Source organism: Schistocerca piceifrons, chromosome X (assembly GCF_021461385.2).
Source record: "Schistocerca piceifrons isolate TAMUIC-IGC-003096 chromosome X, iqSchPice1.1, whole genome shotgun sequence".
Taxonomy (NCBI): Eukaryota; Metazoa; Arthropoda; class Insecta; order Orthoptera; family Acrididae; genus Schistocerca; species Schistocerca piceifrons.
The window spans coordinates 756,129,904-756,149,049 of NC_060149.1; the positions used below are offsets into that span (position 1 = coordinate 756,129,904).

Consider the following 19,146-nt stretch of genomic DNA (forward strand, 5'->3'; position numbering starts at 1 on the left):
AATTTTTTTTTTTTTTAAATTGTCCTTAGAACCAGCAATGCTGTTATCCTGTCCCTTGCTGAATTATTAACACATGTGCAAACACTAACAGTCCCTACATGTCACATATTGTCCATATACTATGACCAACAGAAACGTGTGCAGTGAAATGAAACTTACAAGTTACTTAATTTGATGAACTGGTGTCAATTACAATTTTATAACATGAGAATACAATTACAAAGATACAGAAAACATCATTAAAGAACATAACAATACAGAGAACATTTGTAGTACAGGCTTTACAAAAGAATCGAAATAACATATACGTCAGTGTTACAGGAATTATGACATAAGTAAACATATAAAAGATCAGAATAACTTTTGAAACATCAACTTCACACATGAGCATTAAAACAACAGAATAAATAATGTCTAAACACCTTTACAAAGTAAATAACATATTATCAGAAAAATTCTACAACATAACTCTCATCAGAGAAACACATAAAGACAGGAAGAACAAAAATACCCAAGGGTACACAAACACATAGTGGGATAACACAAGAAAAGGACAGGGTTTGTTTTACTGCAGTATTTTGCAAACAAAACTTTCTTTACTTCTCGGAGATCTCCCGTCATTCTTCATTATTTCCAAAAAGTCCTATCTATACCTGCTTTCTGTACTTTTTTCGTATTTCTTTCAAAATAATTATTTCTCAGTGTACAATACTCATTTTGGCCCAAATCTTTTTCATATAACTTCTCCATAGTCAGTTTCTTATATAGTCTATCCCTCTTAAGCTAACTTAATTCTACTGAGCTCAGATGCTAAACTAAGGAACGAGGCAATGCAGCAGCACAAAACAATTAACACAAACAGCAATGATCAAAAATACAAATGGCGAAGCAAGCAACATAAATTACAACTAATATAAGGCAATGAGCAGCAAACAAGAAAAATAAATCAGTAGTAAACTGGCTTAGCAGAGTAACACAAATTAAAATTCAGTAGCACTATGCCTGGCAAACAGCAGCAGTAAATGCTATAACGTATACATAAGCATGACAAAGCTCAAGCAGAAAAAATAGTACACTAAAGACAACAATGCAGATAAAGGAAATGTATAATGCATCTTAATGTCTATGTAATTAAAGTGGTGCACCACAAGATGTTATTCTACCAAAAAAGTTACCAAGTACTTGAAAAGAAAATGATATATGCAGTTACTGTTATTAGTCCCTTCTTATTGTTCTTTCCATTCCAAGAGCTCCTTTTTCGAAGAATGTGGGTCATAAAATAATTATTTAATAGATCTGTTGACAGAAAGTGTTCACATTAGCAAATGCATTTAATTTTATTTTATGAAACCAATGCTGCAAGACAGCTGGAAACCAGATATCAAATGGAATAAGCAACTATGTACAAAGTAAAGCATAAGAACATCATTCAGTAGTCATGAGGCATTTCATAAGTTAGTAGAAATTCTCTCAATTCTCGTAGATAGACACTTGTCCTAATCAGGTGTGCAGATGTAAGAATGTTCCCAAGTTATGAGCGTGTCGTATTTGCGATGCTTTCTACAAAGGAATGTCAATAACGAGGATAATGGTCTCCCTTTTTTTTCCACCTGTACCTCTGAAAGGCACACGCTAATGGCTTTTTTTTTCAGGCGACTGTCGCCCAGCTGGGTGCCCACGACGCATTACGTGCAGGTGGTCACTTAACTTTCTTACCGAAATATTTACGACAGCAGTTTTCGCTACAGTGACAGTCTCATATAAAAATTTCACAGGTCGAGAATTTGGTTACAAATCTGTAGAAACAAAATCCTATTGATATAACAGTGTCCAAAAAATTTTCGTCGGCATTGTGGTACATTCACCCTTTTACATACATTTCATAACTCTTAAAGTAAGATTCTTGGTTTCCAACAACCTTTTTCACAAACCAGAGTCTCTAACCACTATTCATTATTCCTTACCTTATTACACATATACATATTCGTCGACACTTCTTCAATATTTCATCATAATAAATACATAGCATAATCAAATTCCTCATATAGCATCAGCTTATTGATCATAAACATACCTCAACAGCATAATACACATTGTCGTCGTAAAAATAACATCATAACACCTCAGTCAAATCTCAAAAACGTCGTAGCTTTCTGCAATAATTTCAAAACCTAAAGAAAATTCTCTGCTCATTTCAATAGTGTCATCTACCTCAAACGTACTTTAAAAATCATGATCTCATACCAAATGCGACATTCAAAGCTCTCATAGTATCACAATGGTTCCGAAAAAATATGAACAGTTCACAAAGTACAGACAAAATACAATTTCGTAAGTGTGAAGTTATCCAACTGTGTAATTACATAAACATCTGTCACTGATGTAGTAAAATAAATGTTTGTCTCTCCCAGTTAAATGATCAGATAGCTGTGTAATTCTGTGTTAGAGAAATATGGTACCGATGTGTAACGTTGTATAAGCAAATACCATATTAGCTAGGGCTCCTTGTGCTTGCCAAACACATGGTACACAAAGTAGGCGTGTACCCCCCTGAGGATTAATGAATAATACTCTCAGGTGTTACAGATTACAGCAATGGAATGAAATGTATCATGGAAAACTTTCTTTGTAATTCAAAAATCATGAAAAATAAATGGTTTAAGTACAAAATTAATCTCTCAAATGCGTGTCCTGTAGCGCTAAATGTGCGTCTTGCTGTAAGATAATTCTGTGGAAGTGTCGTAGTTATCGTCCTCTGTAGGCAAAGTTCTACTGAAGTCAATGTACTTACCTCATCATAAACGAAAGTGAAATAAAAGTTACTACTAAAACATGTTTTACTTTCCAGAATAATTCAGAAAAACTGTGCAGATATAAAACAGAAACACCGCAAAAGCAACATTGTAAATTGTCACTCATTAGTAGCGTCGTGATAAAATCGTGTAGCTGTCACATAAACTAACCACTGTGTCGTCTGTTCACAATAACAATGCATTCGTAATTTCTGTTTAAATAAGTTCTCTTGGTTCTTAACTGGATATTTAACTTCAAACATTGTTGCATGTTAACAGTTTCTTAAGTCTGACAAAGCATACTAGAAATGTGAAGTGAAAAGTTTTATGGCAAAGACAATATTAAAAGCAGATTATCTCTCAATAAACGGTTTTACACGTGAAATATGGTGCAAGCCTTTACTCTTCCTACTATGCAGAGCTCCAGCTTCAACGGAATTATCATGAGGTATATGGTACATCGGTAAAGAATGCTCAAATTTTTCTCAGGGTTAGCTTATGTTATTTTTCTCAAGCCCAGCTGGCGCACGCAGCTGCCTGCTGTGCGAGTCATTGTCTGTCTCTTTGTTGGCGCGCGCCGTTATTGGGATTAGGAGACCTCACTTCTACAAATTCACTTTGACGAGAAGGCCCTGCCCTGTTTGAAGCTCGCCAGTTCTGATGGAATTCAGGTCTGTCATTTTGTCGGTAGTTTACACAGTTTCTTTCGTGTCGGTCACGTGGTGGAGAATTTCTCCCTGAATCGTAACTGCGCGCTGAACTGTTGCGTCTGAAATTATTCTGTCTCCCTTGATAATAATAGTTCTGATTACCATATTGTCTGTTTCTATGGTTATCTCTGTCATATTCATTACTACGGAAATGCGATCTTTCTCTGTAACTATTATTACTCTGCCAGTGGTTGTCATATGGGTGGTGTCTGTTTTGGTCACGATTTGCGTTGTAAGAATAGCCTTGTCGTGTCCAGTTATTGTTTCTGTCGTCACGGAATTGTGACGTATGTGACCTGTAGTGATTATTTTCCTGTTTTCGCATCCGGCGACTGTCTGTGTCAATTTCTAGTTCTTGTAACAGTCCCTGAAAAGCTTCAATGTTGTCTTTGCAACGTCCTGCCAAAATAATATGTCGTAAATGTTCAGGTAATTTGATTAAGCAAATGCGGATGAGTTCTGAAGGGCTGTATGGGTTTGAAAGATATTGATTCTTATGCAACATGTCTTCAAAATATTTGACAAGACTGGAAAATTCAGATTGTTCAAAGTGTTTCATCATCATGATGCTATGTTTTACTCGGTCTTGTGTAGCTTGAGACCAATATGCTGACAGGAACGCATGATAAAATTCTCCTTCACTGTGGCAATCGTGAATGACCGATCGCATTCGCACAGCTGGTTCATTCTCCAAGTAGCCACACATAAATTCTAACCTGTGCTCCAATGACCAGTTGGGAGGAAAACAATGAGAGAATTGATGGAGCCACGCTTGTGGATGAATGTCGTTGGCAGAATTCTTAAATGTTTTGAATTTACGTGTAGTAATGAACAGCTTATAGTCAAAATCATCGTGTCGGCGAGTAGCATATCGGTCATTGTTACGTCGTGTCGGCGGTTCCATCTCAAAATCCAATGCGCCTTGCCAATTTCTTTCATAATTTCCGAAGTGTCCTGTGTTATTATTTTGTAGTTGTTCCATATTTCTATGTCCCTCTTCCCGTACTGAAGGGCGAGTGTCCTCTGAAATATGTAATTCTTGTATTACCTGCGTCAACTGATCTTATACTTCCCGGATTTCTCTTTTGTACGGTGTATTGATTTGATTTTGATTTTGTTTGAATTTTCTAATTTGTTCATACTCTTCTGTGTCAGTGAAGGCTACAGGTCTTGTGTCATTCAGATCATCATCTACCTTTGTAGATAAGTTAGTGACCTGATCCGAAAGTTCAACTACTTTCTCTGATAATGTACTAATTTCCTCCATGTGTCTTTCTACTGTGTCCTTTAAGTTTTCCTGAGTTTTTGCAAGTTGCGTAACCGAATCGGTAGATGCAACTGAGTCAATTTTAGCTTGCAAGGTCTCATGATTTTCATGAACAATAATTTGCAGTTCTTTTATGGCTGCTTCGTGATTCTGTAATGCATTTTCATGCCGCGAAAAAATAGGTTGAAAATGCTCACAAATTTGTGTTTTTACGTCGTTATAGACTTTTTGACATTTCGATTCGATTTTATGTAACTCAGAAGTCAAATCTTCACGTGTTTGTTCAAGCGTAGTGTGAATATTTTGTTCCATTGCGTCTAATTTTTTAAGATTTTGTTCCACTGTGTCTAACTTTTTAAGATTTTGTTCCACTGTGTCTAACTTTTGAAGCTTATACTGTGTTTGTCTCTGATTCTGTTCCATTGTGTCTAACTTTTGAAGATTTTGTTCCATTGTGTCTAACTTTTGCTGTGTTTGTCTCTGATTTTGTTCCATTTGTTGCATTAATTGTAATAACAATGCACTGGTGTCTGAAACATGATCCTCAGTGCTTTTCGGCAGAGAATTTGCACCGGCAACATTCACATTTTGACAAGCGGAAAATGTGTCTTGATTCATTTGAGAAAACGGTGAGGACCCAAAACCTGAATCTACAATATTTGCAAAATTGTGTCCTGTCATTTCGGATTCCTGAGGCGAGCTGTTGACGAGCGATCGATCGATAATGCTTCCCTGTTCACTACCTGTTTCACTGTCTACGCCATTGTTTGCAGCCCGCTCCATTTCCCTATGCACAGTTACCAAATTACTACTCTGAACGTCTGTTACTTCATTACACAGTGGTGCTGGCAAGCTACGCTCGTCGTCACTATTATTTCTCAGTTTACTTTGGAGCCTAGTGTTACGTTTTTCACACGCCATTATTTTCACAATATTTCACACGATAACACAGAAAAGCACAATTTGAAGAGCAAAAATAAGAGAACACATTAACATAGCACTGAAAATAATATGTAGTTAATTGCAAGCGCAGCTGCGAAATACTTGGTGCAAATCTACATGCATGCCACAACTGTTTTACTGTACAACAATGAAAGATTGCAACTACAAAGGAGATTCTCTCTACAATTAGGCGCTAGCAATAAACAAAAGCTACACTAATTACACAAACTACAAGGAAAAAATCAGAAGATTCCAGGTTCGAATCCTGGCAGGGTCGCCATATGAAACGTCCCCTTTTAAGAATTATACAAGACTGTGCTTAACCTGACACACAATATTTTTAGCGCAACGCAATCTGACTATCAAAGATCCCTGCAAAAGAATGGCCCTGAGTAACATTAAACTATACCTTTCAGAAATCACTTACCTCACAAAAATCTTCATTACTCAAACTACTGCAATACAGCGAGCGCCACTACTGCCAGCTACATAAAAGACTCAAACTACGGAAGGCACTAACTACTGGTAGGAATAGTTAGCAAATGAAAGATATTAATAGAGAACAAACAATGTATTTACCTTAATAGTCATAATATATATAGCAGTTCATGACAAATTACAAAACTCCGTCATCTCTCTCCCCACATCCACCACTGCTGGCGGCTCACCTCCAACTGCGCAACGCTACGCGCTGTTCACATCCAGCTGCCCAATACTACAATGGCAGACAACAATGCAAACTAGCCACAGACTGCACACAGCACAGCCAGTGATTTTCATACAGTGCGCTACGTAACGTTGCCAATAAGAAAACATAAACAGCCTACTTACAAAGTTACTGACTGCGTCTTGTAGGTAGTGTACTTTACATACTGCAAGAATATCTTTGGAATTTCTGTCAGATTTCGAGACAGAGTTTCGTTGTGGAAGTTATTAAAAGCATCTCATACTGGGGTCCGTGCTAAGTTTAGAGCTTCAGTAAAACATCGTCAATATTGGAGACTGTGTTCCTTTACATTTGGAGTGCTTCTTTTGGTTCTTCTACAACAGTGTTCCGACCTATTTTGTGTAACATGGGGTATCAGCACCATCTTTTATTACTCTATTTGGTATAAATCTCTCAATTGCCTCAGATACTCTTTCTCTGAATTCGAGCCACAAAATGAATTTTACATGAGAGTGGTCGAGAGTCCTTTTTACATTTACGTGTTATAATTTTGAGGTGCTGCAGGAAATCGAAGATGTACTTCCGTTTCTCAAACGACCAATGTAGAGGCAGGATAGCGCTCCGCCATGGGCCGTATGTGGGACGTGTTACGTAAGACCCGCGGGCAAACGAGATTATCTGGCTGCCCAGGTGACGGCACTGCAGCAAGAAGTTACTTCCTTCTTGTCTTCCGGATTACTATGTGCCCTCTTAAGCCTTGCATCTGCATCACGAAAAAAAAAAAAAAAAAGAACTGGACGTTCACAAATTTAGATTCTTGCTCGGTTCTATTTGTTGCTTCTCCATCAACCTGAGACAAGAAAGCATTGACCATGTTCTTCAAATGGAAGGCAAGTTATCCTGTTTTGTATGACATCCAATTAATTAAATTTAGATGACGATGTGTAAGCGAGTCAACATTCTCCAGGATAACTATCGTAAATGTCGAGATAGCTGTGCGGCAGGATTCTAATCTTAGACACCAACTTCACTGTCAATTTCTCTCCGGGTTATTAGATATTTGAATCGTAGTTCTGTATATATATATATATATATATATATATATATATATATATATATATATATATATATATATATATAATGTGTGTGTCTAATTATGGACGATTATAAGTATGAAACAAAGAAATGGAGATGACGAAATTCGATCCTGGCACATAGCCCACCACTCCAAAATAGAACGAAGAGGCTAGTCGGGCATAACGTTACAATAACGTCGTATGCCCTCTCATCATAACACGTCATGGATAGATTTGAAATTTAGCCCACGATATTGACATACAGTCTGGTAATATCAAATTTTACACCATATTTTCTCTTTCGAGTGACGAAAATGTATCCAACCACCATAATTAGACGTTTAATTTTTTTTAAACATAATACACTGTCTTAAAATATGATAACTAGATTATGTTTTTCATACAACCAACTTCAGTTCAGTCATGGTAAAGCACTATGTCAACACGTAGAATACAGATGAACCGCGACATCTGTATAACTTGCTATATGCTCATACAAAACTTGCTATATGCTCATACAAGAGACAACTTTGATAAAATGCAGGCTATACAAATAAGATAAAAGGCTGATCGTAAACTATGCTCAATAAAATAGCAGTCAAGAATAAAATATTTAGACTTCATCGTTACAAATGTCAACTTATGAAAACCGATCATATTACATGTAGGTATCCTATGCTGGTCAAACTTGACGGTTTAGGATCAGCCTTTTATCATGTTTGTATAGCCAGCATTTTATCAAAGTTGCCTCTTGGATGAACTTGTACCAAGTTAAGAACCCTAAAAAGTTTTGGTCATGTGTAAAATCGGTAAGCGGATCTAAATCCCCTATTCAGTCACTCGTTGACCACGATGGCACCGAAACAGAGGACGACCGAAGAAAGGCAGAAATACTGAATTCAGTGTTCCGAAACTGTTTCACTGCGGAAAATCGTAACACGGTCCCTGACTTCAGCCGTCGCACTGACGCCAAAATGGAAAATATTGAAATAAACGATATCGGAATTGAAAAACAACTGCTATCACTTAGTAGCGGAAAAGCATCCGGACCAGACGAGATACCCTTAAGATTCTACAGTGATTATGCTAAAGAACTTGCCCCCTTTCTATCAGCAATTTATCGTAGATCGCTGGAAGAACGTAAAGTACCTAGCGACTGGAAGAAAGCGCAGGTCGTTCCCATTTTCAAGAAGGGTCATAAATCAGATGCGAATAATTATAGGCCTATTTCGCTTACGTCAATCTGTTGTAGAATAATGGAACATGTTTTGTGTTCTCGTATTATGACGTTCTTAGATAATACAAATCTCATTCATCATAACCAACATGGATTCCGCAAACAGAGATCATGTGAAACTCAGCTCGCCCTATTTGCCCAAGAAATTCACAGTGCCGTAGACACTGGCGAGCAGATTGATGCCGTATTCCTGGACTTCAGGAAGGCATTTGATACGGTTCCGCACTTACGTTTAGTGAAAAAAATACGAGCTTACGGAATATCGGACCAGGTTTGTGATTGGATTCAGGATTTCCTAGAAGAAAGAACACAACATGTCATTCTTAACGGTTCAAAATCTGCAGATGTAGAGGTAATTTCGGGAGTACCGCAGGGAAGCGTGATAGGACCTTTATTGTTTACAATATACATAAATGACTTAGTTGACAACATCGGTAGCTCCGTGAGGCTATTTGCAGATGACACGGTTGTCTACAAGAAAGTAGCAACATCAGAAGACTCGTACGTATTCCAGGAAGACCTGCAGAGGATTAATGCATGGTGCGACAGCTGGCAGCTTTCCCTAAACGTAGATAAATGTAATATAATGCGCATACATAGGGGCAGAAATCCATTCCAGTACGATTATGCCATAGGTGGTAAATCATTGGAAGCGGTAACGACCGTAAAATACTTAGGAGTTACTATCCGGAGCGATCTGAAGTGGAATGATCACATAAAACAAATAGTGGGAAAAGCAGGCGCCAGGTTGAGATTCATAGGAAGAATTCTAAGAAAATGTGACTCATCGACGAAAGAAGTAGCTTACAAAACGCTTGTTCGTCCGATTCTTGAGTATTGCTCATCAGTATGGGACCCTTACCAGGTTGGATTAATAGAAGAGATAGACATGATCCAGCGAAAAGCAGCGCGATTCGTCATGGGGACATTTAGTCAGCGCGAGAGCGTTACGGAGATGCTGAACAAGCACCAGTGGCGGACACTTCAAGAAAGGCGTTACGCAATACGGAGAGGTTTATTATCGAAATTACGAGAGAGCACATTCCGGGAAGAGATGGGCAACAAATTACTACCGCCCACATATATCTCGCGTAATGATCACAACGAAAAGATCCGAGAAATTAGAGCAAATACGGAGACTTACAAGCAGTCGTTCTTCCAAGGCACAATTCGTGAATGGAACAGGGAAGGGGGGATCAGATAGTGGTACAATAAGTACCCTCCGCCACACACCGTAAGGTGGCTCGCGGAGTATAGATGTAGATGTAGATGTAGATGTTACACAAATGTTACAGTGCATCTTTATTCCATATGCTGACTCACTACTTTATCATGAATGATCTGAATGATCTTAAGATGGTTGTATGAAAACCTGAAACTATTAAATGTTAAAATAATATATTATTTGAGATCCAGACAATTATAAAAAGATGTACAAGTTTTAAAAATATTTTTAAACCATCTTCAAGATTGTTTTTGTCCACTGTTGACAACATCAGGTATTACTAATAACTCGAATTGGCCACCTCTGGGTCACGCATCACAGCTGTAGAGTGCATTAGTGAGCTGGGAGCCGGCCGCGGTGGCCGTGCGGTTCTAGGCGCTGCAGTCCGGAACCGCGGGACTGCTACGGTCGCAGGTTCGAATCCTGCCTCGGGCGTGGACGTGTGTGATGTCCTTAGGTTAGTTAGGTTTAAGTAGTTCTAAGTTCTAGGGGACTGATGACCTAAGATGTTAAGTCCCATAGTGCTCAGAGCCATTTGAACCATTTTTGAGCTGGGATGCGGGTATGGTATTACAGTGGTAAATAAGAGAAATATTCGAAGCCTGTTACTTGAATTCTGCAGAATCAACGTAAAATTATTTCACGCTGCAAAATCCTCATAATGCTAAGCTGATACAATTCTAACTGCCAGCTTCATTAAAGACGATCGTTAAGTAAATCGTCGTGGCATGGACTTAACAAGTCGTTGGAAGTCCACTGGAGAAATACTGAGCCATGATGCCTCTATAGCCGTCCACAATTGCGCACGATTTGCATGATTTTGTGCACGAACTGGTCTCTCAATTTTGCCCATAAATGTTCGATAGCATTCGTGTCGGGCGATCTGGGCGGCTAAATCATTCGCTGGAATTGTCTAGAATGTAATTCAGACCAGTCGCAAACAAATCTGGCCCGGTGACATGACGATTGTCGTCCATAAAAATTCCAGGAATGGCTGCGTATTATCTCCAAGCAACCGGACATAACCATTACCAGTCAATTATCGGTTCAATTGGACCAGAGCATGCAGTCCGTTCCACGTAAACACAGCCAACACCATTATGCAGGCACCACCAGCTTGCACAGTGCCCTGTTCACAACTTAGGTCCATACGACATTGCAGTGCTTGTTTTACTCTGATTACGATACAAAGTTCACTTGGACTTGCATGCATGTCCAGAGGAATAGGCCCTGCGGCGACCACTGCCGTTACAAAACACATCAAATGAATTCGCAATTACGAATAAGGACTACCATCAGCTGTAGAATGGAATGACAATGAAAATGTGTGCCGGACCGGGACTCAAAGCCATATTTCCCTCTTGTCATGAGCGGTCGCCTTACCACTTGGCTATCCATGCACGACTCACGACCAGACCCAGACCCCTATGTCGTCAACCACGTGTCTACTATCTGAACTCGTACATCCATTACGTATATTCCCGTGAAGGTCAGACGTTGTACTGGATAGTCGCCTGCCCGGTGTTGGCAGATAAATAAGATATCGCAGTTCTGTGTCCTTCTGATTACGATACAAAGCTCCTTTGGACATGCATGTCCTTCGTGGGGTCTGTTCAAAACTCGAACCCTACCATCAGCTCTTACCAACTGAAATCAGGACTCATCTGATCAGACCACGGTTTTCCAGTTGTCTAGAGTACAACCTATAAAGTCACGAGTCCAAGAGAGGCGCTGCAAGGGTTCTCGTGCTGTTAGCAAAGGCACTCGCGACGATCGTCTGCTGCCATAGCCCATTAACACCAAATTTCGCCACACTGTCCTAACGAATACGTTCGCCGTACGTCCCACATTGATTTCTGTGGTTTTTCGGGCAGTTTTGCAAGTCTGTTAGCACTGACAACGCAAACGCCACTGATCTAGGTTGTTAAGTGAAGGGCCTCGGCCACTGCGTTGTCCGTCGTGAGAGGTAATACCTGAATTTCTGTATTCTCGGCAAACTCTTAACACTGTGGACCTAGGAAATTGAATTCTCTAGCGATTTCCGAATTGTAATGCCCTATGCGTCTAGCTCTAACTAACATCCCGCGTTCAAAGTGGCCATAATCACATCGGAAACCTTTTCATATGAATACCTGAGCACAGGTCTGCTCCTGGCAGCTGAGTGGTCAGCACGACGGAATCTCATACCTAACGACCCGGGTTCGATTCCCGGCTTTGTCGGAGATTTTCTCCGCTCAGGGTCTGGGTGTTGTGTTGTCCTTATGATCATAACTTCATCCCCATCGACACACTAGTCGCCGAAGTGGCGTCAACTCGAAAGACTTGCACCAGGCGAACGGTCTACCCGACGGGAGGCCCTAGCCACACGCCATTTCCATTTACCTGAGTACAAATCACAACTCCGCCAATGCACTGCCCTTTTACACCTTGTATACGCGATACCACTGCCATCTGTGTATGTGCATATCTCTGTCCCATGTCTTTTGTCACCCCAGTGTATTTCAAAACTCTCTTCTGATTGTGAGTGCAGTGGAAAGACACTGGGCCCACATTCTCGATGGCGGTAGTTCTGATCCCAGTCCAACCATCCAGATTCAGATTTTCCGTATTTTGCCTACGTCACTTAAGGCAAATGCCGGGATGGTTTCTGTGAATTGGATACGGTCCCTTAATTCTCCACCCCCCCCCCCCCCCCCCTCCCGGACTTTGTCGTTGACAGAACATTTAACTCTAAGTCTGCCCTCTTGCCTTCCCTTCACTTAAAATGACGTCTGTAACGCAACCCGTCTGTAACTTCACTAGCCACCTCTTGTTACTACATTAGGACCGGAAACAAAGGTTTTAGTTTCTTCCTACCCTATAAGTACCACCATGTTGAAACTATGGACCCTCTGAATCCAGTTCAAACGAGATTTTGGCAAGGGTCTATTTGGTAACATTGCAGAAGTAATTCCCAGCCAACTTTTGATGTATCAGTTTGACATAATAAGCTCAAACTATGCGCAGAATGGTAGAATATACGCTTATAAACCTCAGATACCACTAAATGAAATATCCATTTTGTAAATAAAAAACCACCAAATAAGTGCCTAACGCCTACTTATTTGTGTACTACGAATAACTACTTGATTAGAGGTTTAAGCAACTACATATATTTTACAGGTATGTGTATCACATCTTTTCTGTATTGGAACAAAATAATTTTCTTAGTTTTGCTGAGAAACCGAGATTATACTTCAATTCTTTATCTATTAATGCTGTTACCTTCCATTTGTGGATTTGTTCCTTAGTAAAATTGTTGCAATGAAAGTTTATTTTAAGTACTTCAACGTGTCTGTATTGCTTAAGAGATTTTCACCACTATAATGTATAGAATCTTTATTAAAGAAAGCATATTTCACTAAAAAGTCAACCACGCCATAAAGTTTGTTCTGATTTACAGGTGGTTCTATCGACTTCGACGACCTGATGTGGGAGAAATCATACAACGCGACTTTCGCTTACGCGAGAAGCAAGCTTGCCAATATCCTGTTCACCAAAGAGTTGGGTAAACGACTTGAAGGTTGGTAGTATCCCAAAAATGGCAGCTCAGCACTCAAAACGCACATTGCTCTGTAGGTTTAGCAAAGAACGCCCCACAAACTTTTTTGTGTTTTACCTGTGCTCCGAGCGTTATCGTAATGTATTGTTGTGCAGACGCAAGAAATATTTAGTTTTTAAATCCACCGTTTTCTATTCTCTCTCTTGATTCACTAACGCAATTTTAACTACTTTGTCTTCCTCCATTTCTACCACTTTTGGTATAATTTCCTCCATCTACGAAATGCTAATCCCTTTGCTTGTTCACGGTACACTTCCTCCTTCGACTGATTTACATATATTCCCTATTTTATTGTAATTCCGTAAGTTCCTCGAAACGCGAACTCCCAGAGCTTTGAATGATATACAACACCTTGCACTGCGGCACTCACCCAATTTGCGCTTCATTATGTTTCATTGGCAGTTTTTGTTGTCGTTTAGATGTCACTTTTGCTCAATTGTGCCAGTTTCGTTTACTGTAATGACACAGAGTGTAGTTTATTCCAGGCCATATAATTAACTTAGATAGTGATGTTTAATACTGAACGCGAAGTCAAAGGCCCCAAGGTGCATACATAGCACCTAACTTTACCACAGTCCCCTTCTTTGTTACGTGTTTTCTGACCCAGTTGCTGCGGGCTGATTTCCCTTTTATGTTAGCGCTCGTTAACACGTTTTATTCACACACATCAGTAGACTCCTACGGTTCAAGGTCATAAGCGGAGAAACGTCGGTGCTGAAATCTCCAAAGGCGTGAAGGTTCTAGTTTAACTGCAGTATTTGCACACTTAAAACTACGCAGAAATCGATTTTCAACTGGGTAAAACTTCCTTAACCACCAAACATGTACAATATCCTGCAAGTTTCACTTCCAATAAATTTCCAACACCAAAATAATGTGAATGACGAACATCAAACAGTGTGTCTGCAAAGATTCAACGAAATAAAACGAAGGAAGGTTAGGCTTTAACGCATCGTCAACAGGAGGAGCACAGTTTCAGATTTGGGAAAAATAGGACAGAAAATCAGCTGTGTTCTTTTTCAAAGTTATTTAGGGAAACTACCGACCATCTATAATTGGATGGCTGAACAGTAATTTAAACCGCCCTAATTCTGAATGCGAGTTCATGTATTACCATTGTGCCATTTCGCTCAGTTTCTAATGCAATATTGTGGCCTATGAAAAAGGAGAGAACCTTTTCCGGGAGTAAAAAAACATTTCAGTTTCGGCAAAACTTAAATCTCTATTTAAAGACGTTGGTTTTAACTCCACTGTTTCTGATCCAGAAATCCAATGAATTACAGTAAAACTTCATTTATACGTTTTTCAACGGACTACAGAAAAAAAGTATAAGTGTGAAAAACATATATATGAATTATAGCACCATACTATCAAATTAATTGGTAAACACAAAGGAAAAATCTTGTAAATAAAAAAATTACATTCCACAAAACGTTATATAGGCTTACTAGGTACCATACTTAACAAAGACATAACAAAAAATGTAAACCTCTACACAGAAGGAAACGTCATTTCATAAAAAGTCCGTAATTTTTGCTTGTTTTTTTTCCTTGACGTGGCAATAGCATACACTGTACCCTCAAAACATGATAACTCTGTCAGTATTTCGTCAGAAACATCGTGGCGCGTCACAAATTGTTTAATTATTTCTAACGCATTTACTGCATTGTTAAACGTCACGGAGGAATGCTGAGGGTCTTCTGTGTCATCCTCATCGTCAGTTTCTTCCTCGTCCAGGTCCCGCAATGCACATTGAACTATCTCAGCGATAGTCATGGATTCTGTAGTGATGAGGTTTTCATCAACGTTCACGTAATGCTCAAATGATGCCTGCTCTTCAAGTCGATTCCATTCTTAATTATTAGGTGAAGTAACGTCAGTATGATCATTTCCGCCATGATCATGGATTTAATTTCCAAATCCGGCTTTTCCAAAACAGTTCCGAATGGTATCGTCTGAAACTCTGTGCCATAAAGCTGCAATGTAGTGTATTGCCTATCAGAAGAAACAAATTCATTAACAATTTCTCGAAGTGTTCTTTGGTTCCAGTAGCACAACATGAAATAAATGGCAAGTAAATATCTTACCTGTAAAATGTTTATTTTCATTTCTTCCTTTTTTTCGATATTTACCTGATGGCACTCTGAAGGAGCATTTTGCGATAATGCAACTTGAAATTATGTATTACTCCAAGGTCAAGTGGTTGAAGTTCACTCGTGCAATTCACTGGAAAGAATTCCACGGTCACGTTTCTCAAATAGGAAGTGTAACAGGATGACTGGAGCAGGTGACGTGGTCGGGGTTGTAGGGTGTGGCTGGGTAGAAGAAGGTGGCTGTTTTTAGCAATCTTCCTCTTTATTGTTGGTTCTTCCAATACGTTTTCCGGTAGCTCAGCCCCACCACTCATGTCGTGGTGGAGACATGCTGATGCACGCAGTCAGGGGAACGCGACGCTGCGCTCGGTCAGCGGCTGCGCAGGTGGTTAGAGGTTAGCAGCATGAGACCCGGCCCAGCTCGCAGACGCAGCGGCTCGTGACGACGCCAGGAGTCGCCGGTGCAGCAGCGGGCAACGCCCTCCGCCGGCAAGTCCTCGGGGACAGCGTCACTGATGACGACGACGGGACAGCGACCGAACGCCCAATCAGTCGAACCGAATGCCAACGCCCACCTCTGATGCCCTTAAATAGTGCAGGCCGTTGCTGAATCCGCCGGTTACGAGGCGGCGTGTCTATTAGAAGGTTCTCGATGAGTTGGCTAACGCAACCGCGCCACACGCGGCCTGCGCCTGCGTAATTCTGCTAAAGCTGCGTTCTGATGACTGCCACACATGTACACACATACCGACGCTCGTAGCAAAACTGTGTCACCTGCATAACGCGCCGGTCAGCCTTCATCCGCCGTCTGCCGTGAGGCTGGCGCATCGCACACTTAAACACACTAAATCACAGTTTCCCACCGTATTTCCTAAAAATAACCCCTTGTCCTCTACAATTCCTCCCTCATACAAAAAGAATTCGTCCCCGAATTCAACCAAAAAGTCAAAACAACTACTGTTCGCTTCACAAACATCACAAAATGCGATTGATTCACTATTTACACTGTTTTCATTCACTTCTACCTCAGTCTAATCTTTGTTCATAAACATTACTCAGTGTTCTGCTGCAGTGCCTCACAACTGTTCAGTGATTTTGTCTGGCCCTCAGGTTAAAGGTTAGAAGGGGTGGGATTTGGGCTACCTTCCTCTTGAGCCGATAGTACACTAATCCTATGACAAAGATAAAAATACAGGTGGCGCTAGTAAGCGTTGCTTAAGCTCATTACGGCACTCATGCACTTGTTGAAAAAGATGTTCCATAGTTATACGTCCATTCTGAGATGCTAGCGTACGGTCCAAAGAGGCGAGCAAAGTCGGGTCTAATGTGCTATTCAAAAGAGTGAGATTTACTTTTGTGACGAATTGGACCGGTTGGTCGGGAACATAGATCAATGTGCGTGTTATGTTCATGATTGTAGCTCCAGTAATCACGGCTGGTAAACAGAAGGTTGGCCCTGAAATGTCACACTGTGTGCCGTTAATTAACAGTCCCTGCCCCTGCAATTCTATTCCTTGCGTACTCCCTTGCTTACCCTGCTCGTAACAAACGCAAATAACGACTGTGTTTTCCATTACTGAAAATACCCAATGTGGACCCACTTGCTGAAAGAACTGCACTGTGCCTGCTATAATTTCCTTAGGGCACTCAGCGACTGGTTCTTGAGAGCGAAATAGAGAATACTCACAAGATTTGGGAATAGTGTGTAACAATTTCGCGGGGCAGATGGTAACTGGACCTGTCGACAACGCAGCAAGTCTTGTGCAGTGTGGAACGCATGAGCTTGTCTGTTACGTGCCACAGTATTTCCTGTATGGTTAATTGTACGAATTTCTTCAAAATTTCCCACTTCACTGGATATGTATGCAAAGCGTAACACTCAAATTTACAATCCTTACATGTTAATGGTATTATGATATGAATCCTCAGCAGGGTACCCGTCCGCGTACTGGTAACAGTGGCCATTTTGTTGTACAGAGATAAGTGTTCGTCTGTTAATGTCTTCAGTAGCTCCAGGGGTGCATGCAGTTCCAATTGAACTTTCCGTAATCCTTCCTGAAGTTGTTCCGAAGGTAACAGTACCGGGGTTAGGTGCCCGTGCATTGCGTGCAACAAACCTTCCTGTAGTTCCGTGGCTTCTATGCATGCTTCCGTAATACTATCAGCAAGAAAACGGAGCAGCTTAGCGATTATCAGCTGTGAATCGATGTTATCCAACCGGTACTTGATTATACCCAAGTCATGATTGGTTGTGTCGGCTATGACCTTAATGTGGGACATCAAGGTCGTGGCCATAGCTCGAAATTGGCGCGTATTATTAACTACATCTTTCTCCAAACTCTCTAATTGGGTTGTGTGAAGATCTAGCATACCCTGGTTGCTATTCACATCATCCTGTACCTGCTGTAGCGTTTCATTAATACTTTTAATATCTTCCGCGTCAGCGGTCCCAAAAACAGTTTTTAGGATATGGCCACCTGCATCCAACCATCCTCTTTTCCTATGGATATGCGGGATTAACCCTGCAGTTTGCCGCAACTGAGCTTGTAAGCGTGCAAAAGCTGATTGTAGTAGCTGATATTCCCCCTGTGTGTCATTAAACCTTGACTGATTAGCCACCATGGAATGAAGTTCATTAAATGTATCCTCTAATTTACAGATTTCGTCTTCAAACACCCAAATATTACAGTCCACCCTTAAGGTCCATTGATGTCTGGACATAATTACGTCCGCTTGTTGCAAGAACAAAACACCACTTGATATAGGACATACCTTCAGGGCTTCAACTAAGTTGCAACAACAAAACAGAATTACTATGCTGAGAGATAGTGCACACCTTCCCTCTTCCCTCTTCAGTGCAACCCATGACGCTGGAACTGCTGGTGTTACCAGAACGTCACGCCTCAAAAGAAAAACAACTCACATTAGCTCTTCCTTTTTACGCGTGGCCTAAGAGAATAATAGCATGTCTGATCGCTTCCACAATTAACTTGGTTCTCTTGTTTATCTACTCCTTTCTTATTCTTTTTCTTAGATTCATCTTTCTCTCCACTAGAAGTTACTGCAGACAATGAAGGAAGTTCCTCAAAATTCCCCTTGAAAGGCCTAATTCAGCTCACATGCACAATAGTAGGTCGAGTTGGAAGCTGTAATTTTACATTCACTGGCGCTGTAATCTCGATCACCTCGAAAGGACCTTGATAATGGGATACAAGTTTTTTCGTTTTGCCTTTTGGCACGTACAGATTAGTCATCATCACCAATTGTCCTACATGATATTTGGGTAAAGCCGCCTTTCTATTGTGAACTTTGTCCTGTCTCTCTAACGCTTTAGTGTTCATTTTTTTCACCTTCCACCAGATTGTTTTCAACTTTGTGGATAAATCCTTAACAGCCGAAATATCGGTTCCTGGTGGGGTCTTGAGCAATTCAAACGGAGATGGCATCTTCCGACTGAACAGTACTTCATACAGAGACAATCCTGTACTTTCATGCACTTTTGAGTCATACGCCGTGGTTACAAACGCCAATTGGGT

At 40.5% G+C, this 19,146-nt stretch overlaps 1 protein-coding gene across 4 annotated transcripts in view; it reads left to right on the plus strand.

The window, feature by feature from the left end:
- Positions 1–19,146, plus strand: part of LOC124721230 (retinol dehydrogenase 13-like) — a 218,733-nt gene that overhangs the window by 149,008 nt on the left and 50,579 nt on the right. For all 4 annotated transcript variants that reach the window (XM_047246088.1, XM_047246086.1, XM_047246087.1 and 1 more), the window contains exon 5: positions 13,359–13,478. In XM_047246088.1, the coding sequence (XP_047102044.1) occupies positions 13,359–13,478 (120 nt within the window). The remainder of the gene's footprint in view (positions 1–13,358; positions 13,479–19,146) is intronic.